At 40.7% G+C, this 23,067-nt stretch overlaps 1 protein-coding gene across 2 annotated transcripts in view; it reads right to left on the bottom strand.

Annotated features, from left to right (window-relative positions):
• Positions 1 to 23,067, bottom strand: part of LOC139371278 (caM kinase-like vesicle-associated protein) — an 89,178-nt gene that overhangs the window by 49,693 nt on the left and 16,418 nt on the right. The window contains exon 1 of one of the 2 annotated variants that reach the window (XM_071111562.1): positions 13,588 to 13,638. The exons of the other annotated variant lie outside the window; for it this stretch is intronic. Within the exon in view, the coding sequence (XP_070967663.1) occupies positions 13,588 to 13,595 (8 nt within the window). The 5' untranslated portion in view covers positions 13,596 to 13,638. Of the gene's footprint in view, positions 1 to 13,587; positions 13,639 to 23,067 lie in introns of those variants that run through there. 2 annotated transcript variants of the gene reach the window in all.

Genomic DNA, 23,067 nt, shown 5'->3' with positions numbered 1-23,067 from the left:
TGCAAATATTGACTCTTTGCATCAACTTCATGGAATTGTCAATAAAAGCCTTTGACACTTATGAAATGCTTGTAATTATACTTCAGTATTCCATAGTAACATCTGACAAAAATATCTAAAGACACTGAGGCAGCAGACTTTGTGAAAATTAATATTTGTGTCATTCTCAAAACTTTTGGCCACAACTATACATGTAGATATGGCTAAAGTGACTATGCATATATATGATAAACAGAGAGTAGCAGTAGCATAACATAAATTCAAATTCTAGCCAATGACCTTCATCCCTTTGCCATTTACGTGATAGCTAGCAAGATGCACACACAGCAGAGCGAGAGAGAGAGCAACGACGTAGTATGCACTTTTTGGGGACCACTTTGGCTCATGAGCCCTAGTTTCAGAACTATTGGCTAAAAAGTATACAAAAGTACCATAGAATCTCTTTAAATAGTCACGCTGTGTGTAAATGATACATTTTTGAACTGGTGGAGACTTGTTAGTTGGATTTGGAACAGCTTCTTGGCTCATTGCCAAATGCTAAGAAAGCCAAAAGGCATTCATATCCATCCGGGGCTTTTAAAAATGTTCTTCCCCTGATGATTTCAGGTGGCGTGTGTTGTGCCGGCAGCCAAAAGGTTAATATGGCCTTTATGACACATTCCAATATTCCAATTACACTAATCTTTGTCCCTCTTAATCTGTATTGGCTGACAAAGGCACATAAAGCATTGAACATAGGCAGGGACAATCCAAAGGGTTTATAAAACCAGATACAATCATTAAAACATTAGGCAATGTTATTGTACTGTAGAACTATAGTGTGGACTATAGTGTGGGCATTTCTAACGTAGGTCGAGAGACAAAATTGCAGTAATCACGGTGAAAGAAAGTGACACATTCAATACTGCTTTGCACACTCTTGCCTGCATCTAGCTGATCTGGGGTGTAATCATTAGTCAAGAGTTTCTGTTGGACAAATTCCGGTAAATCCATCTCCGTTTAAGAAATGTTTTGCAACAGAATCGTTGGAATGCATACACCCCTAATCACATAGTTCAATTTCATAGCAGCCACATACAGCATCATCACTTTGCTCATTGTATAATTCCTTCTCGCATCTAAGTTCTCTCCTCCTCTCACCTTTTCCCTTCGCTTGAGGACTTCAGTGCACAACACTACAGCTGTCTATAACCAAGCAAAAAAAAATATCCAAGCCAAACCTTCAAACCATAAGCGCTAAACAGCCTACATCGTTGTCACCATATTAGCTCAAGTCATAGTCAACTACCTTGAACTAAGGCAAACCCACAATCCAATCCATATGTACAATCACGCAGTACAGTGTACAACAAGCAGTTTAGCAGTGAAAGGTAAACTAAGAAGAAAAAAATACAACAAAATTCAGCTCTCTCTATCTCTCTTTCCTGCTTCTCCTTTTTACTTTTGAGTAAAGGAATTTGTTTGAAACTGTTCAACTAATCTCTTTCTCTCTTTGAGTCAACTACTCACCACACTTTATGCACTGCAGTGCTAGTGAGCTGTAGCGTATGCTTTCAGTACTAGATTCAGTATCTGATCTTTTGATTGGATGGACAACATGTCACTTCATGCTGTAAGAGCTCTGATAGGTTGGAGGACATCCTCCGGAAGTTGTCATAATAATTATATAAGTCTATGGATGGGGGTGAGAACCATGAGCCTCCTAGGTTTTGTATTGAAGTCAAGGTACTGTAGTGTCTTTGGCTATGCCGGATAAAGTGATATGACATGCTATTCTATAAAATCATTTATCTGTAATTAATATTACCTGATTAAGCTAATCTTAACTAGAAAGTCGGGGCACCACAAAATAATGTTATAGAGCTGTTATCTTCCGAATAAACTCTGAAATAGAAACCAAACATAAAATGACACCGGAAAAAATGGCAGCAGTTTTACTGGCGCCCAACCAATGGTGATATTATGTGGGGTTGTTTCGTGTTATTTGTAACTTATTTTGTACATAATGTTTCTGCAACCATATCTTAAGGCAAAAAAAAGCTTCTGGATATCAGGACAGCGATCACTCATGTCTGTAGCCATGAAGTGCTTTGAAAGGTTGGTAATGGCTCACATCAACACCATTATCCCAGAAACCCTAGACCCACTTCAATTTGCATACCGCCCAAACAGATCCACAGATGATGCAATCTCTATTGCACTCCACACTGCCCTTTTCCACCTGGACAAAAGGAACACTTATGTGAGAATGCTATTCATTGACGATAGCTCAGCATTCAACACCATAGTACCCTCAAAGCTCATCACCAAGCTAAGGATCCTGGGAATAAACACCTCCCTCTGCAACTAGATTCTGGACTTCCTCATGGGCCGCCCCCAGCTGGGGAGGGTAGGTAGCAACACATCTGCCACGCTGATCCTCAACACTGAAGCTCCACAGGGGTGCATGCTCAGTCCCCTCCTGTCCTCCCTGTTCACCCACGACTGGGTACTTATTTTCCACCATATTTTCCAAATAAATTCATTAAAAATCCTACAATGTGATTTTAAGTGGGAGAACTTGTACAATTGGTGACTGACTAAATACTTTTTTGCCCCACTGTACATGTACATACTATGTTGTTTTATTTCTTTACTTACCTATTGTTCCCCTAAAACCTTTTTTGCACTATTGGTTAGAGCCTGTAAGTAAACATTTCACTGTAAGGTGAACCTGTACCTGTTGTACTCAGCGCACTTGACAAATAAACCTTGATTTGATTTTAAAGACTTGGTAATCTTTTACCTCAATAGCAGTCAATATTTAATCATCACTTTATTTAGTCTCATCTGAAAGTTGTAAATTCTTGGTTATCTTCACGAACCCTGGCTAATAAGTTGAATCAGCAATACTGTCACGGTCGTCGGAATAATTATCGGACCAAGCTGCAGCGCGATATGGTTTCCACATATTATTTATTAGAAACAAACAAAACAACAAAGAGAGAACGAAACAAACAATGAACCGTAACAAAGAGGTGTAACATACACTAACTCCAAACAATATCCCATAAAACACAGGTGGAAAAAATGCTACTTTAAATATGATCCCCAATTAGAGGCAACGATAGCCAGCTGCCTCTAATTGGAAATCATACCAAACACCAACATAGAAAAACTAAACTAGAACCCCACATAGAAAATAATAACTCGAAGAAACCCCAGTCACGCCCTGACCTACTATACCATTGAATAACCAAGGCTCTTTATGGTCAGGGCGTGACAAATACAAAATTTGGTTTAATTATTTATTTACTAAATACCTAAATAATCACACAGAATTACATCTACACAGAATCGGTCATACATTGATTACAAATTATGTCATAAAGGAAAACGTCCCTGGCGGACAGAACAGATACGACGGCTGGTTACACAAAGAAAGGGGGTTGGGTTTGAGTGAAAGAGCGGGAAGACTGAGGGACAAAAAAGGTTTTGTGTCTCTATCGGGCCGTAGTCAGCTATGCTATGATAAATACAGTATCTTATGCATTCTAAATAACCTCCCATTTGAAAAAGGAAAATGCAATAAATATTTACTCTGAGCTGCGCTTCGGTAGAATGGTCGTAGAGAGAAGGCGGGCGGTCCAGCATGGATCTCTGGTCCTCTGAAGAATGTCTAGTGGTGAACTGGAGCGTGGTAGAATGGATACTCTGTCCATCCTCTCCTAGCCCATGTTTAGCGGGCGGAGAGGGTATCTCTTCTTTAGTGAATAAGAGTTCAAAGTTCATACCAAGTTGCCATACTTTTAAGCTCATGCTATATTCTGGCTGGTATAGTCGAAATTCATCCTTTCGGCGTGTTGACCGTCATCTTCCCATTGAAATTCGATGCTAATTTGGTTATGTTCTTGTCGTTCAACCAGAGATCACGCTGAGGTTGGCTTAGTTCTGCAGGTGATCTTTGTCCATTCAACGCGGGGACCGCAAGTCCGCACGTCCTTGGAACAGGAAGTTGAATTTTCGTCAACAAGTTTATATAGTGGTGAAAGAAGGGCGTGTTTCATAGTTTAAAACCATTGTCTGTTCACTAGGGTGGGGCCTCTGAGAGAGCAGAGTTTCTCTATGACAAACTGTTCTCTCATTTAAGAAGCTAAAATTACATTTAATCTTTTCACAAATAGTTTCATATTTAAACATTTAAATTGCACAACAATTCCATGTGAATCTGATAGCTAGAATGTGTCGACTTTCCAAGATACAGCTTATGTTATCCTGTCATTAGTAATAATGTCTCAGACGCCAACTGATCTGACATCATATTCATTAAGTACCAGCGCATATTTTCAACTGGTTGGATTACCGAAATAGGGTTCCGTTTCCCACATTTTGATGTTCCCTGACTCTCAAAGGGATTTTCAATAGTCACATCGGTAGAGTAGAGAGGAAAAGGGGGAAAGGTATTTATGGGGGTCGTAAACCTCCCCCAACAGGCCAATGTGATGACAGTACCGACGGAAATAGCTGTCTCCGGCTACACTATGGTCTTACCCTAGAGAGTGCTGTTGAGGCTACAGTGTTATTTAAATCAGTTATAGGTGACGTGAACATTTTTAGTACTGTTTTATCTAAAAAGGATACGTTTTTTAATGTTTCACTATTTTTATTTTTATGAAATTCACTGAGAAGAATGGTCCTTCCCTTTCTCCTCTAAGGAGCCTCCACTGATATATGTTGAAACCAGTGCCAGGGGAAAGACACAAAGAGGGGTTTAGAGTGGCTCTGCATATGGCCCAGCGTCCTAGAGGATGGTCCTCCCCTTGCTCCTCTGAGGAGCCTCCACTGGTGTATGTTAAACCCAGTGCCAGGGGAAAGACACAAAGAGGGGTTGAGAACGGCTCTGCATATGGCCCAGCGTCCTAGAGGGATCATGTTACCACCTGCCCCCTGCCCACCTGCTCCCATTCAGAGCCAACCAAACCCTGTCCCCATGCTGGGAGCACTTCCTGACTAATACACTTAGTGACACACACACACACACACACAGTACGTCATTGTGTTTGGCACACAAACCAACATTTAAATCATTATGGGCACTGATGCGCGTCTCACACACACAGTGTGATCACATTTGTTCTGTCCCAAGAGATATGCATCAGGGTCCAACCTCCCTGCTGCCTTTTTTCTCCCCCTCAGACCAAGGCAGTTATTGTGCACTCAACACTAGGATGGTTGCTGAAGTGAGTCTTCATCCCCGCATCAAAAGCTCCAACTTTAATGTTTTACTTGAAAGTTGTGGATAGCCCGTCCTCCTGTCCTCCCCTGGGTGACAGTAGTTTAGTGCAGTGAAGACTAAATTACTCTTTATAGGCCATGTCAGAGGGCATAATCCTGTCATAGTGATGCAAATCCACACTGCAGACAAAAACCCACTATTTCACAAACATTCAGTATGTTCACACTGTAACTTGAAGTAGACTACAACTGGCAAGGCAGGGGAAATAGGTTTTAAAAAAATGGGAGTCAGGCTCATTTCAAATTACAGCAGAAAAGCGAGCCCATTACAAATGTGAGCTGAGAGTATTGGGGCCAGAGAACTGAAAGCCCATGGGTCAGTGTTCTGAGGCAACATACTTGCCCTTTACAGTGTATGTTAACGGAGCTGGGAGAGCAGCCTCACTGTCACTGCACTGCAGAACCTACTGTCCACCACAAAGCTGAAACGATGCTTCCTTACTCCCACGTGGATGACAAAGCTCACCTCCGAGGCCCTTCTTCAGTCTATTGTAGCAGTCTGAATCTAAAAATATTTCCTTTGTTTTCCTTACAGTCGAGAGGCACGGATACAATGAATCATCTCTGGGTACTGTAGCTGCTGCTCAGTGCAGAGCAGCAAGAGGCTCAAGTAACACACAGGGAACAGGCAGTTGAGGCAGAGGGAGGTGGCACCCTGTGACAGGGGTCAGGGAGGTAGGACGTGTCGGAGGTCTTTGTGGGCTATACTCAGCCTTGTCTTAGGATGGTAAGTTGGTGGTTGAAGATATCCCTCTAGTGGTGTGGGGGCTGTGCTTTGGCAAAGTGGGTGGGGTTATATCCTTCCTGTTTGGCCCTGTCCGGGGGTGTCCTCGGATGGGGCCACAGTGTCTCCTGACCCCTCCTGTCTCAGCCTCCAGTATTTATGCTGCAGTAGTTTATGTGTCGGGGGGCTAGGGTCAGTTTGTTATATCTGGAGTACTTCTCCTGTCCTATTCTGTGTCCTGTGTGAATCTAAGTGTGCGTTCTCTAATTCTCTCCTTCTCTCTTTCTTTCTCTCTCTCTCAGAGGACCTGAGCCCTAGGACCATGCCCCAGGACTACCTGACATGATGACTCCTTGCTGTCCCCAGTCCACCTGGCCGTGCTGCTGCTCCAGTTTCAACTGTTCTGCCTTATTATTCGACCATGCTGGTCATTTATGAACATTTGAACATCTTGGCCATGTTCTGTTATAATCTCCACCCGGCACAGCCAGAAGAGGACTGGCCATCCCACATATGCTCTCTCTAATTCTCTCTTTCTTTCTCTCTATCGGAGGACCTGAGCCCTAGTACCATGCCCCAGGAATACCTGACATGATGACTCCTTGCTGTCCCCAGTCCACCTGACCGTGCTGCTGCTCCAGTTTAAACTGTTCTGCCTTATTATTATTCGACCATGCTGGTCATTTATGAACATTTGAACATCTTGGCCATGTTCTGTTATAATCTCCACCCGGCACAGCCAGAAGAGGACTGGCCACCCCACATAGCCTGGTTCCTCTCTAGGTTTCTTCCTAGGTTTTGGCCTTTCTAGGGAGTTTTTCCTAGCCAAAGTGCTTCTACACCTGCATTGCTTGCTGTTTGAGGTTTTAGGCTGGGTTTCTGTACAGCACTTTGAGATATCAGCTGATGTACGAAGGGCTATATAAATAAATTTGATTTGATTTGATTTGACTGAGACAAGGAGCGGAGGCCACTTAATATTTTGTCCCCCTGGACACCCCTGGATGCTCTGTGCTGATCTGTTTGAGCAGTGGGTTATAAAAGACGGCCCATTCACTGCCTCACCTCTCACCTAGGAGCTTCTGAAAACCTGGAGACCCACAGACACAGGAGAGACGTGTCAGTACACACTGCACTGGAGAGGTGGGCAGACTTTAAAGTACACTGGCTCCACTGCACTTAGAAAGACACCTGGGGAGAGCAAACATCGGACGGATGCCACAGTGGTGAGTGATGGGTCTAACGTTGAGCAGAGAGCAGAAAGTAGGGTTGAAAAAAGGATAGGTGGCTAGAAGGGATCAACAACCTATTTATTCAATGTATGTGATGCTATTGCAATTCAACTGAATCAGATATCTGTAATAAGTGCGAAATATATTGCATTTCAGACAACAACAGGTGGAGGCTCTCGGTATTAAAGTACAGATGGTAAAGTAGCTTGCTGTTCTAACTATTATTCATCATCTGCAACTGTTCTTACTCCACTCACACAAAGCATGTACATTATTTATTTCTACTGACTGCACTACGAAAAACAAACCACTCCGTTTTCTCGTTTACCCCCCCCCCCCGATTCCGAAGACATACATGAGAGCAAGGAGCTCCTAAATTTAGCCCCATACAGCAATCAAATACATTCTCATTTTCCTCTAACCCAGTGAAGCTGCTCACTGCATTCATCTGGAACTCTACACAGTACTATGATGCCATTGAAGGACTTTGTAACCAAGGCAACAAACAACAGGCACATAGAACGGTCAGATTAACTGGTGAAGTGTGAAGAGGAAGGATTTTTTATTTTCATTTAAGCCGGTATGGCTTATTGGTTTTAACTGTGACTATTCACTCCTGAGTAGACACAGTTCTTACTGCCTGCAGCGCTCATTTTGTCAGCATGGTATCAACATGTTGAAGTCTAAAAGCACTGTGTACAGTGCATTTTCTTTCAGCTGCATGTTTTTGTATCAGTGCAAATGGAGGGAAATAAGTAAGAAGAGGATTTCTCCTCAGACTATTGAGATGAACCCCAGGTGTCGAAAATGTCCCAATACATCATCATAAGGCTAACACGAGAGGAACATTAACCCCTCGCACTGGGGTCTGCTCGCGGCACATCCCTGCCTCCTGTCAGAGAAGTGACAAACATCCTGAGCAGAGCAGATCTCTCCCTCTCTCCATCGATTGGTCCAATGTTGACATGTAAATGTAGCGTGTCTGCAGGGCCTGTCATGCTACTTTAATGAAAATTGATTTTTGCAATCTTTTACCTGGAAGACTTGCAGTCGGAGCATAAAGAAATGCCTCTACATTGGTTGGATGGAGTCAAAATTAAATGGCTCCATTTGTTGACAGGTTTTTCCTCGAAAAACCTGATGAAGAGTGACAATATGCAAACATATTCATTTGATATCTCCTGGACAATCAGAGGATGTTCCTCTCAGATAAGAAGCAAACGTTCCACATGCCATAAAAATTACATCAATGCTCTACTGTGGTGGATTGGGAAATCATTTTATTTTCGAAAAATGGAATTTCAAATGACATCAAGATTAATCGGAATCTATGGCAGAAGACCGAACCATACTGAGGCTCAGAATTGATTTGCCTATTATCATGGAAAAATGTCACTCCTCTCGACTGCAGGAAGCCAACAAACATCACCAGTAGGTTTCTCAGAATCAATAATAATTCCATCCATTCATCATCCTGTTTATCTTTCCAGCCCCATCAATTCACACTACTGCTTTGAATGAGAACATTACATTCACAAGCTGAGCAGCAATAACTTTAAAATGGCAGCAGTACTGTCCACACGGGGCCCATTATTTCTGATGCACAGTGGAGAGGAGAGGATGCAGCAGATCAAGAAGGCAGTAACGTCACTGCTCCTCTTTGCATAAGCAACTCAGTGGAAGATGAACATGTCTACAGTGGCAGCATGAATCAATTCTGAGGTGAAATATTTATACATTTCCATTTAGAATTCCCCTTTAAATTAGCTATTTGTGAATGCTAGCTGGGGTGACTTTTTGAAGCCACATTGCGCCATAAGTAACTCTTTCAGTAAAAAGGAGCTCTGAGGGAAGAAAAAGTCTGGTACTGCATCTTCCAATTCACTCATCTGCTCTCTTCATCTGTCCTCTATCCAATTGATGGGAATCAATCTCTCTATAAAACAGAGGGATACCACCCCACTCCCTCTCACAAGGAGAATAAGTATTGGAGCTGAGAAAACTGATTGCCACATCGTGACAGCGGTGATGTATCATCCTAGCTTTTCACCACATCTGTCTGAATCCATCCACAGCTTCTCTCCACCTGATAATACACATGGTAAACTGTGACCAAGGAGAATTGTGACTGTGTGCCTCAGCCTAGATCTGCTTGGCCTTGTGTTGATTGATGCACTAACGCTGACAGACTTCAGTATCAGATAGCAGGATGTAGAGACAGAAAGAAAGGAAGGACGTTGCTGTTACATGCACCAGTGGAAAAGAGCATAGAAAAGGCATCAATGATGCAACACAGTAGCAGTGTTCAGCCAACACTGCTCTAAACAACCAAAAAATTAAATGGGAGTTCCATTGGTACTGAGCCCCAAAAGCTGTACACTACTAGTAGTACTAAAGTAATAGTATATTAAAATATATTTTATCAATGTAAACTAAGTCATTAAACACCCCTGGTATTGAAATAGTAATGACATAATAAAGCCCAAATTTCAGCTTTCCATTTCCCATTTCCCCATTTCACTGTCTCCATACAGATGCAGCTTGGATGACAGCATACATTGTGATGCTGTATGTGCTGTATGTGACCACTTACAGCCAGTGACATTCACTGATTAACTGATTAACTGGTCCGAGATTATATTTGTCATTAAGTTCACTTAAGGCACTTCAAACCTAAAGCTCGCCACATGATCATCTAGGGCAGATTTCATCAGGGGCGGACTGGGACCAGAAATCAGCCCTGGCATTTCTAACACACCCTTTTTTCCCATGTGGCCCGAACACCGGACCATTTTTTTCTTCAAGGCCCCCACACCGGCCCATGTTTGTCCTCGAAGCCCCCACACCGGACATCCATCATCTCCAACTTTCTTATTGGGTGTTAAGGGTTAAGAAGGAACAAAGGCAAATATGTTGCTGCTCCCAACAGCCTATTGATTCAAATCAATGGAAGATAGAGGGAGGAGAAAGTAGCACCAATGATGAGAGTAATGGAATGTGATCTCTAGGAGGCAGTTACACATTCAACAGTGGAAAGATTATATTTATTGTAAGGGCAATGGAGGACAGCTGATACATTTAAGCTGTGTTTTGCAATATTGCAATATTGCACTTGTGATTTCAAGAATATTAATATTTTTTTGTAATATTATTTGACTGTTGCGCTATGCTATTCAACGGTTGCTGACAAAATGATCCCATGACAGGGATGGGTAGCGTCAAGAAGTCCAAGTTAACGGTGAAGACCGCTAGCAGTGGCTAACTGACTACTAACTAGTAGCTAGTTAGCTGGCTAGCTTCTGTTGGGGGTTCCGGTTCTAAAGTATAAACATAGCAGATTACCTTTGGTCAGTCAATAAGAGCAATGAAATGCAATGCATTATAATGGGGGCCATTAACTAATACTATTATACATCAACTTAGACATGGAGAGATGGATAACATTAAAGGGGAGAACAGAGTAAGAGACTATTTTCCATCTTCTATTACTATGGCAGAGGAAAAACAGTGCCGTTGTTATGCTTAGCTGTCACATTCAGGAAAAAAATATAAGACACGTTTGCTATAATAGAATAGAAAATATGTATAAAATGAGATTGAGGCTAATGACTTATGCAAAGTCAATATAACATTGTCAGACTGGAGAAGTTTAATATCTTTGATTCTACACATCAAAGGAAGAAACTATTCTCTCAATTCAAATATTGTTAGTGTGAATGAACTACAGTTTTATCTTATTACTCAAGTAGATCTAATACTTTCAAACTCTTGGGATGTTATCACTGCCTTCAATCATTAAACGCTCTCGTCTGTGGAAATATGAACCTTTCACTCCACCCAAAAGCCTGCCATTCTCATTCTCACAACAGTCCCATCACTGACACTTCAATCTAATGAAAGACCACAGTGAAAAGTTTCACTGTACTCTAATGCTGTTGTCCTTGCCTCGCCACACTGACTAAGCCAGAGCTCTCCAACCCTGTTCCTGGAGAGCTACCGTCCTGTAGGTTTTAACTCCAACCCTAATCTAGCACACCTGATTCTAATAATTAGCTGGTTGATAAACTGAATCAGGTTAGTTACCACAGGGGTTGGAGGAGAACCCTACAGGAGGGTAGCTCTCCAGGAACAGGGTTGGAGAGCCCTGGTCTAAGCTGTGTGTCAGGTCAAGAGGTCAACCGATTAATCGGAATGGACGATTAATTAGGGCCGAATTTAAGTTTGCATAACAATCAGAAATCGGTATTTTTGGGCGCCGATTTCCATTTAAAAAAAAATTGTATACCTTTATTTAACTAGGCATGTCAGTTAAGAACACTTCCTTATTTTCAATGGTGGCCTAGGAACGGTGGGTTAACTGCCTTGTTCAGTGGCGGAACGACCGATTTTCACCTTGTCAGCTCAGGGGACCCAATCTTGTAACCGTACAGTTAACTAGTCCAACGTTCTAACCATTGCACTCCACGAAGAGCCTGCCTGTTACGCGAATGTAGTAGAAGCCAAGGTAAATTGCTAGCTAGCATTAAACTTAACTTATAAAAAACAATCAATCATAATCACTAGTTATAACTACTAATCCAGTTTAGCAGGCAATATTAACCAGGTGAAATTGTGTCATTTCTCTTGCGTTCATTGCACGCAGAGTCAGGGTATATGCAACAGTTTGGGCTGCCTGGCTCATTACGAACTAATTTGCCAGAATTTTACGTAATTATGACATAACATTGAAGGTTGTGCAACGTAACAGGAATATTTAGACTTAGGGATGCCACCCGTTAGATAAAATACCGAACGGTTCCGTATTTTACTGAAATAATAAACGTTTTGTTTTCAAAATGATAGTTTCCGGATTCGACCATATTAATGACCAAAGGCTCGTATTTCTGTGTGTTATTATGTTATAATTAAGTCTGATTTGATAGAGGAGTCTGACTGAGCAGCAGCAGGCCCGTAATCATTCATTCAAACAGCACTTTAGTGCGTTTTGCCAGCAGTTCTTCGCAAGCACAGCGCTGTTTATGACTTCAAGCCTATCAGCCTAATGGCTGGTGTAACCAATGTGAAATGGCTAGCTAGTTAGCTTGGTGTGCGCTAATACCGTTTCAAACGTCACTCGCTTTTAGATTTGGAGTAGTTATTCCCCTTGCGCTGCAAGGGCAGCGGCTTTTGTGGAGCGATGGGTAACGCTGCTTCGAGTGTGGCTGTTGTCGATGTGTTCCTGGTTCGAGCCCAGGTAGGGGCGAGGAGAGAGACTGAAGCTATACTGTTACACTGGCAATACTATAGAACATCCAATAGTCAAAGGTATATGAAATACAAATGGTATAGAGAGAAATAGTCCTATAAATACTATATTAACTACAACCTAAAACCTCTTACCTTGGAATATTGAAGTCTCATGTTAAAAGGAACCACCAACGTTCATATGTTCTCATGTTCTGAGCAAGGAACTTAAACATTAGCTTTTCTACATGGGACACATTTTTACAAGGCACATATTGCATATTGGCACATATTACTTTCTTCTCCAACACTTTGTTTTTGCATTATTTAAACCAAATTGAACATGTTTCATTATTTATTTGAGGCTCAATTGATTTTATTGATGTATTATATTAAGTTAAAATAAGTGTTCATTCAGTATTGTTGTAATTGTCATTATTACAACAAAAAAAAAGTCATATTAATCGGTATCGGCTTTTTTGGTCCTCCAATAATCAGTATCGGCGTTGAAAAATCTTCAGTAGAGTAAAGGAGTGAATGGCCTCGCTAAAATCAGACAGGTAGGCAGGAAGCCCATTGGGCGGTAGCTGCCTGCCAGGGAGAAAGCCACTAGTATCAACTCCCAGTCTCAACTCCATCCATTTGGGATTAAAACAAATCAGAGAGTTGCATGCTGTCAACCACAAACACCTCTGGAGGTGAGAGAACAATGTACAACCACATGACCAGTGGTGTAGTGCTATATTTTTTAGGTGAATGAGCTCAATATATTTTTCCAAAGTTTGTACCGACAGATGTAGCCAATTGAATAGCATATCATTGTAGAAAATGCATCTTCCAATTGCAATGTCTGCCTTTGCCCACACACAGTGAAAAAAAGAAGAAGTCATATCCTCAAACACCAAGTTGGGCATAGGTTACCTCATTTCCAGTGGCGTGCCGTGGGCCTGGGGCCTGCGCCTTCAGTGAGGTCCTATACAGTCCCACCAGAATTAATCCACCTCTTATTACCATCATTATGATGCCATGGCTCTAGACACTATACATTTAGACAGAAACACAGTATAACCAGGCGTTGCGTCACCTTGAAATTGACATTTTTATTCAGAGAATTGCAGGGGAAGAGTACAATACCTTTTCATTGTGCAGCTCCCGTTGCCCTGCGCGCTTGTTCGTTGAGCTGTAGATCCACTCGGGTGTCCCCAAAAGTTTTCAAAAGCACCATTGCTTGTAAGTGCCCAGCCATACTTTGGTGTCTCATTGCTGCCTTGGTTAGACAACTCAAGTTTGCAAAGCCAGTGTGGCTTCAAACACTAAATCGATCACTTGCAAATAATAGGCATTCCCAGCAGTACAGTTTGCAGTGCGTCTCGGAGCCTGTGAGCCATTGATAGCGCTCGTAGTTGTAACTTTGAAAGTGGCGAACGAACCCCTTTCCCGCCTGTTGCAGGCTTTGTAGCGTCGGGCGACCTCTCCTGACAATGTCTAACTTTTCTTGAAAAGTTTGTCTTGAGAATGGCGTTATAATTATATCCTCGACCAAATCGATATCTTCTCCTCCTTCCGCCATTGTGGGTTGAAAAAACAGCTTAGTAGTACGCAAATTAATTAGTTTATCAAATTCAGTTTCCTAGTTCTGGGGTTCTGCATAGACCTGCCCATATAGGACCTGCCTCTCAATATTGGTAATCCAATCAAAAGACGTGCACGCACTACGCCTGCTAGCTGGCTCCTGTGTAACAGTGGAGCCAGCCAGCAGGCGTACAATAGCCAACTCTAAAGCTGATTGGTTGACACTAAATTTTCATTCCCATTCACTTTAAGCTACAAGCGCCCGCACTGTTGATTCTGAAGGCCTGAGGACAGATTTTAGACCTCTGGCAACACATGATGGCTGAATATGATTGGATAAAAGATCTAACATAAAGACCAGCCCTCCAAATCTCAACCTGGGGCTGGAAGCAGTGCAACCAAGAGGAAAGCTATGAAATGAAGAGTATAACTCTTACTCTGGGGAATAAATTAATACATATTTGTGGGAAAATATATATATTTTGTAATTATATTCTGATGATGTTTAGGCCAGCAGAGAAGGCCTTGCTGGCCCTGACGGCCCACCACTGCTCATTTCAAAATAGGCCATTACTGTCAATCGTGAATTATTATTCTTCACGTTTTACCTGTGAAACGTCCAGACTGCATCTCCATGCCAATCAGCTTGATCTCAATCAGTTTCGTGAGAATATGTATTTAGATCTTCTTGAATTACTGTTTTGTGAGTGAATTAGAGCAGATGATGTTAACAAACTATTAGCCTTTATTGTTTTTTGTTTCAATCAAAGCATATATCCTGCCTAGTGGCTCTGTTGAGTTTTGCACATGATAAAAACAATCCTAACCATCCTAAAATCTCATTAGAAATGTTGTTTTTGGTGTAACAGTAACATTATAGGCCTACAATGCTATGTTATTATATTAGGTTCTGTAAAATGCAAATGAATCACTATGTTATCTTGCAAGACATTGATTCAGCTTTGATCTAACTTTATTAAACAAGCACCATTGTGAGAAGTAATAATATTATTTTTATGTCAAAAAATGTTTTACCCCTTTTTCTCCCCAATTTCGTGGTATCCAATTGGTAGTTACAGTCTTGTCCCATCGCTGCAACTTCCGTATGGACTCGGGAGAGGCGAAGGTCGAGAGCCATGTGTCCTCAAACACGACCCAGCCAAGCCACACTACTTCTTGACACAATGCCCACTTAACCTGGAAGCCAGCCGCACCAATGTGTCGGAGGAAACACCGTACACCTGGCGACCGTGTCAGCGTGCATCCGCCCGGACCGCTACAGGAGTCGCTAGAGCGTGATGGGACAAGGACATCCCTGCAGGCTAAACCCTCAACTAACCCGGACAACGCTGGTCCAATTGTGCGCCGCCCCATGGGTCTCCCGGTCATGGCCAGCTGTGACAGAGCCTGGACTCAAACCAGGATCTCTAGTGGCACAGCAAGCACTGTGATGTAGTGCCTTAGACCACTGCGCCACTCGGGAGGCTAAGTAATAATCTTCTATTTGTAATAATAATAATAATAATACGTGATGAGTAAGACTATTAGACATAGGCAACAGATCTTGATGATATGTCATTTTAAGCGTTTGGAGCGCCCTTTGTGGTACTGAAAGGACAGCTCCAGGATCGCGCAATGATGTCAAATAAGTTTTGTGGTGCTGAAGGATAGTTGTCATTCAACCAGTTTAGGAACAAACAATCATTTGCAGTTGGCTTATAGCCTAATAGTCTTACGTGGTATAGCTATTTGTAGGCTATAGCTTAATGTAAATATAAAATACATATAGCATAATATCATTGCACTGTTTGCGAGAACAGTTTTATTGTGATTAGGCATTTCATTGTATTTTGTAGCTTACATGCTGTATCATTAATAACTTTGATTTGATTCGCTTCAACACATTGTTACAATTGTGTTTTGTGTAGGCTTACCCTGGTGTGACGTTTTGATAGCCATGTAAATGTCTCTCAGACAAGGTGACTTTTATCAATATATTCTGCTCTATTTACTCTCAGATTCGAAAATGCTAATTAGCATCAAAGTAGACATCATGCAAGAAAACAAATCCCTGCGAGCTCCTGCACGTCATCTCTAGCTGGCACCTTTGCTAACAGGTACATTTAAAGAAATGTTCCAGATTTATTCATTCTGATTCAGAGAGGTTGGGTTAAATGCGGAAGACACATTTCAGTGTGTAAAGTAATTAAGTAAAAATACTTTAAAGACCTACTACTTTAAAGTCCTACTTAAAAACTTCTTGCTCCTACTTGAGACGCAGATGTCTCAAGTAGACACCTGGAAATGCAAATGCGCTACGCTAAATGCTAAATGTACTCGTTAAAACTCAAACGTTCATCAAAATGCACATGCAGGGTATTGAATTAAAGCTACACTCGTTGTGAACCTAGCCAACAAGTCAGATTTTTAAAATGCTTTTCGGCGAAAGCATGAGAAGCTATTATCTGATAGCATGCAACACCCCAAAATGCCTGAATGCGACGTAAACAAAGATTTAGCGTAGCCGGCGCTACACAAAACGCAGAAATAAAATATAAAACATTCATTACCTTTGACGAGCTTCTTTCTTGGCACTCCTATATGCCCCATAAACATCACTATTGGGTCTTTTTTTCATTTAAATCGGTCCATATATACCCAAAATAGCTTTCTATGGAAGCTGTGTAATTCAGAAAAAAACATTGTTTTAAAACGCAGCGTCATTTTTTTAAATTAAAAAAGTCGACGATAAACTTTCACAAAACACTTCGAAATACTTTTGTAATCCAACTTTAGGTATTAGTAAACGTTTATAATCTATCAAAATGATTACAGGGCGATGTGTATTCAATAGCTCCTCGTCTTCAAATCAATGGCTGAAAATGTGCACTTCACAACATCCTGGCGGAGACCGGAAGAAATTTAATCCAGTTAGTTGGATTTACCAACAAAAAACTCCCTGGAAAATGACGACAATGGCGACATCGTGTGGAATCTGTAGGAATTGCATGCAGGTCCATAATTAATGCCCTTTTAACAACCCATGAAAGTGACGCATGGAAATTATTTTTAGCTTTCAGAGAGCAGTTTTTCTTGCGCTTTTCGATGAAACACACGATCTGTTATAGTCACAGCCGTGATTTAACCAGTTTTAGAAACTTCAGAGTGTTTTCTATCCACACATACTAATCATATGCATATACTATATTCCTGGCATGAGTAGCAGGACGCTGAAAAGTTGCGCGATTTTTAACAGAATGTTCGAAAAAGGAGGGGGTAGACTTAAGAGGTTATTAAGTCATTTTTGGGGTATATGTACTTTGCTTTACTATTTCTATTGTTGACAACGTTTACTTTTACTTCACTACATTCCTAAAGAATATAATGTACTTTTTACTCCATACTTTTTCCCTGACACCCAAAAGTACTCATTATATTTGGAATACTTAGCAGGACTGGAAAATGGTCCAATTCACACACTTATCGAGAGAACATCCCTGGTCATCCCTACTGTCTCTGATCTGGTAGACTCACGAAACACACATGCTTCGTTTGTAAATAATGTGTTGAAGCGTGCCCATATCTATCCGTATATTTAAAAACCATGGAAATTATGCCATCTGGTTTGCTTAATATGAGCAATTTGAAATAATTTATACTTTTACTTTAAATAGTTAAGTATATTTTTGCAATTACATTTACTTTTGATACTTAAGTGTATTTAAAACCAAATACTTTTAAACTTTCACTAATTACTGGGTGACTTTCATTTTTACTTGAGTCATTTTCTACTAAGGTATCAATACTTTTACTCAAGTATGAAAATGTGGTACTTTTCCCACCACAGTTCAGTTGAATGTATTCAGTTGTTCAACTGACTAGGTATCCCCCGTTCCCTTACCCTTACTACATTTACAGTAGCTAACATTAGATAGTTAACCCAGAGATTCTTACGTTTGCCTCGATTCGGCAGTCTCGTCCAGATCATCATGGCATTTGTAGTTCTTTATGATTAGCCTTATTAGCAGCTAATTAGAGTTTCATTTGTTGGAGGTAAATACAGGTTGTTTTATTGATAATAGTCACCTTGTCAGAGAAGGATTTACAAAAACAGAGATGCGCTATCACTTTTTTAAAATATATTTTTGTACGAAATAAACATACACAGACATAAGAGACTCACACAAACAAACATCAACACCATCACACATGCCCAGACTCCATCTTCTGCACCTGCAATACTCTATTCCACATGACCTCACATGACTCTGCCATTGTGCTGTGGATTTTTAAAATGTTGTCTCTTGTATAATATATTCTGTACATTAGTTTATACTGCATTAAGCATACATTTTAACTGTAATTTTGTTAGTTATGTTCACCCCTCTCCATCTTGTGCCGATATCAGTTATTTTTAGGTCTTAGTTTCGATTGAAAAATATATAAACTAAGAGATTGTCAGTTGGATAGTCTTTCGGCAAGTTTTTTGTAAGATTACTCTGATGTCCAAATTATTTCAAATCAACATTTCCTGTCATCAACAGACATTATGGATAAATGTACGTCTTGTTTTTATCGTATTGTATTATACTGAAATATGTTCTTGTATTTGTCAGTGTCTATTTTTAATAACCACTGTTTGAAAAATGTGTATCAACACTGGTAAGACTTTTGTCATTCTCTTGCTCTTGCTTATGAGTTTTGATATTTTATTGTTGCAATTTATAAAATGTACGTGTCTATAATCTGCGGAGGACTCCAGCTTTTCCTGGTTTTAATATAAGTGAAATAACAGTTTGACGCATGGAACTCGGAAGCACTGACTTGAGTGACGTGTGTTGTCATTTGAGTAAATAGGGTTGCTACTTGGTTACAGAATGTAATAAAAAAGTACATGGGAAAGCCGTCCATACCTGGTGATTTTCTCTACGCGAATGTTTTTAACGGTGTCTAGTATTTATTTTTAGGTGATTTCTATTTTTAGTGATTCTTTGTCTGCAAATAGTTGCTTCAGGGTTATCGAGTCTAAGAAGGCTGTAGGATCAGTCCAACTATATTTTAATTCTGATTTATATAGATTTTCATCGTTTTTAAAATAGTTATTAATAGCGTTGTTTGTAATTAAAGCATTTGTATCCTTATTTTTTTTAAATATATAACTGGTTCGGGGCCTCCCGAGTGACGCAGTGGTCTAAGGCACTGCATCACAGTGCTTGAGGCGTCACTACAGACCCGGGTTTGATCAGAGGCTGTGTCACAACCGGCTGTGACCGGGTGTCCCATAGGGTAGCGCACAATTGGCTCAGTGTCGTTCGGGTTAGGGGAGGGTTTGCAAAAAAACACAACAACCATAGAAAGTGTTTCTTAGTACTTTGAGGTGTTATTCCTTCCTGCCATACACAACAAACATAAGACGATAAAAAACAAAAGAATAACAAAAATTGAATAACTAAAAAGCACCCTAAGGAAAAGCTAAATGGAAGAGTCATAGTATGAATACATAGTTATTGTATAAATTAAATATTTAGAACATCTCGGCTGAGCAAACATTTAACAGAGAACAGAACAAACATAGAAAGCGTTTCTTTGTACTTTGAGGTATTATTCCTTTTTAGGGCTTTTAAGCTCCAACTCCTCTCCTAATGTACCAAAAGTCTGGATTCAATCGTTGTAAATACCTTGGAGAAAGACTGCCACTGTAATAATGTGGTCAGTTTGTAATACCTTGTGAATTAAATTCAAGTATAGTCGCTTGGGGAGAGTGGGTTCACCGGAAGTCCTCTCAGACACATTTACACCCATCCATACATCGACTTACTCGTCCATTCACATACAACATATACCCTACGCATCCGCACACCCATTCTCTCCCACCCTCCTACACATATTCATATGCATCCTCTCTCACACATCCATTCATATACAGTGCATTCGGAAAGTATTCAGACTCCTTTTCCACAATTTGTTATGTTACAGCCTTATTCTAAAATGTATTTAAATAGTTTTTCCCCACATCAATCTACACATAATACACCATGATGACAAAGCAAAAACAGGTTTTTAGATATTTTTGCAAATATATATATATATATATATATAAAAACTGAAATATCACATTTACATAAGTATTCAGACCCTTTAATCAGTACTTTGTTGAAGCACCTTTGGCAGCAATTACAGCCTTGAGTCTTCTTCGGTATGACGCTACAAGCTTGGCACACCTGCATTTGGGGAGTTTCTCCCATTCTTCTCTCAAGCTCTGACAGGTTGGAAGGGGAGTGTCGCTGCACAGCTATTTTCAGGCCTCTCCAGATATGTTTGATTGGGTTCAGGACATTCAGAGACTTGTCCAAAAGCCACTCCTGGGTTGTCTTGGCTGTGAGCTTAGGGACGCCCCAGTCTGAGGTCCTGAGCGCTCTGGGGAAGGTTTACATCAAGGATCTCTCTGTACTTCTTCCATTTAAGAATGACGGAGGCCACTGTGTTCTTGGGAACCTTCATTGGTGCAGAATTATTTTGCTACCGTTCCCCAGAACTGTGCCTTGACACAATCCTGTCTCGGAGCTCTATGGACAATTCCTTCAACCTCATGGCTTGGTTTTTGCTCTGACATGCACTGTCAACTGTGGGACCTTATATAGACAGGTGTGTGCCTTTCCGAATCATATCCAATCAATTGTATTTACCACATGTGGATTCCAATCAGTTGTAGAGACATCTTAAGGATGATCAATGGAAACAGGATGCACCGGAGCTCAATTTCGTGGTCTCATATCAAAGGATCTAAAAACTTGTGTAAATAAGGTAGTTCTGTTTTGCACAAGAAAACCTTGTGCAAGTGCAAGCTGTGTTGCTGCAGATGCTGGTTCAATACCCGTGCAGTCCTCAACTGGGAGACCCATGAGACGACTGTAAATTTTTGGTTTCTCTCCCTCAAAAAACATAAATAAATCATTCAAAATAACAAACTGGCTTTATTTACAAATTAGTAACAATGTCTCACCCCATGTTCAAGAATGGCCTTTTTCAAATAAAATAAAATCAAATTGTATTGGTCACATACACATGGTTAGCAGATGTTAATGCGAGTGTAGCGAAATGCTTGTGCTTCTAGTTCCAACTATGCAGTAAAATATAACAAGTAACCTAACAAATTCACAACAACTACCTTATACACACAAATACAGACAAATTTAAGGGATGAATAACAATATGCAAAAAGTGCTCTTCATTGACGAGGGGTGGTTTTGTCTCACCGGGGTTGATGGTCGGATTCGCGTTTATCGTCGAGGGAATGAGCGTTACACCGAGGCCTGTCCTCTGGAGCGGGATCAATTTGGAGGTGGAGGGTCCGTCATGGTCTGGGATGGTGTGTCACAGCATCATTTGGACTGAGCTTGTTGTCATTGCAGGCAATCTCAACACTGTGCGTTACAGGGAAGACATCCTCCTCCCTCATGTGGTACTCTTTCTGCAGGCTCATCCTGACATGACCCTCCAGCAGACAATGCCACCAGTCATACTGCTCATTCGTTACATCTCACTTTAAGAACGGGCAGATCTGGTGCAGTCCATGAGGAGAAGATGCACTGCAGTACTTAATGTAGCTGGTGGCCACACCAGATACTGTCTTACTTTTGACTCCCCCCCCCTTTTGTTCAGGGACACACTAGTCCATTTCTGTTAGTCACATGTCTGTGGAACTTGTTCAGTTTATGTCTCAGTTGTTGAATCTTGTTATGTTCATACAAATATTTACACATGTCAAGTTTGCTGAAAATAAACACAGTTGACAGTGAGAGGTCGTTTCTTTTTTTGCTGAGTTCATGTATGAGTAATAAAATAAAATAAAATAAAATGTTATTGGTCACATACACATGGTTAACAGATGTTACTGCAAGTGTAGCAAAATGCTTGTGCTTCTAGTTACGACAGTGCAGTAATATCTAACAAGTAATCTAACAATTTCACAACAACTACCTTATAGACACAAGTGTGAAGGGATGAATAAGAATATGTACATATAAATATATGGATGAGCGATGGCCGTGCGGCATAAGCAAGATGCAGTAGATGGTATAGAGTACAGTATATACATATGAGATGAGTAATGTAGGGTATGTAAACATTATATAAAGTGGAGATGTTTAAAGTGACTAGTGATACATTTATTACATCAAATTATTAATTATTAAAATATTCTTACTAATTTTACATTTGAAAACAAAATAATCTCCAAAATATTGTTATTTTTTAAACAAAGCGATTATTATTATATAAAAGCCAGTTGGATATTCTCACAGATATAATATGAACCCTGTTATTAGCAGGACAATATATATTGGTCATATTGGTTGGCTGCCGAGTGTCGCACAAGGGGATTGCCTTGCAATTCTCCAGCTGTATCCACTGAAATAGCAGTAGGCATCGCGAGGTTCAAAGCATGAGGGCAGGGGGCACAGAAGACAGACCTAGCCCATGGGGAAGGGGGAGGAAGGGGGACCCCCACCCTGCCCCACTGTGTAGCACAGAGCAACACTTTAAGGGCATTGCACTAATAATGGCGATGACTAGTAAAACATTCCCGCTGTTCTTAGTCCCAGTCTGCATGTTCAAACTAAAACAATGTAACCAATAATGGCGTGAAAAATGCCCCTTAGATATGAATTAGGAGGGCAGATACTTCTAAAAATTAAAGCTTTAGACCTCTCACTAAAGGCGTCAGTCAAAAGTTATACGTAAATCCGAACTGGATTTAACGAAAAATGACATGAAATGCACACATTTGTAGATCCCAAACTCTAAAAGTAATTGGAATGGTAGATATAAATTATTTGTGACATTGTGGTTACAATAAAGAATGTAAACAAGATGTAAACACACATGCTGTGTTTTTATTTACAGTAGTGATGGACAGCTGGTGGCATTTTGAAAACAGATTTTCAAACACTTGTAGCACGATTAGCAGGACAATAGTCTATTTATAGCCTGGCTACTGTAGGTGTGAGCATCCCCCTACTTGCAATGTTTTTGATGCTTATG

The sequence above is a fragment of the Oncorhynchus clarkii genome, chromosome 17 (assembly GCF_045791955.1).
Source record: "Oncorhynchus clarkii lewisi isolate Uvic-CL-2024 chromosome 17, UVic_Ocla_1.0, whole genome shotgun sequence".
Classification (NCBI taxonomy): domain Eukaryota; kingdom Metazoa; phylum Chordata; class Actinopteri; order Salmoniformes; family Salmonidae; genus Oncorhynchus; species Oncorhynchus clarkii.
This window is presented reverse-complemented; position numbering and strand designations above follow the sequence as displayed.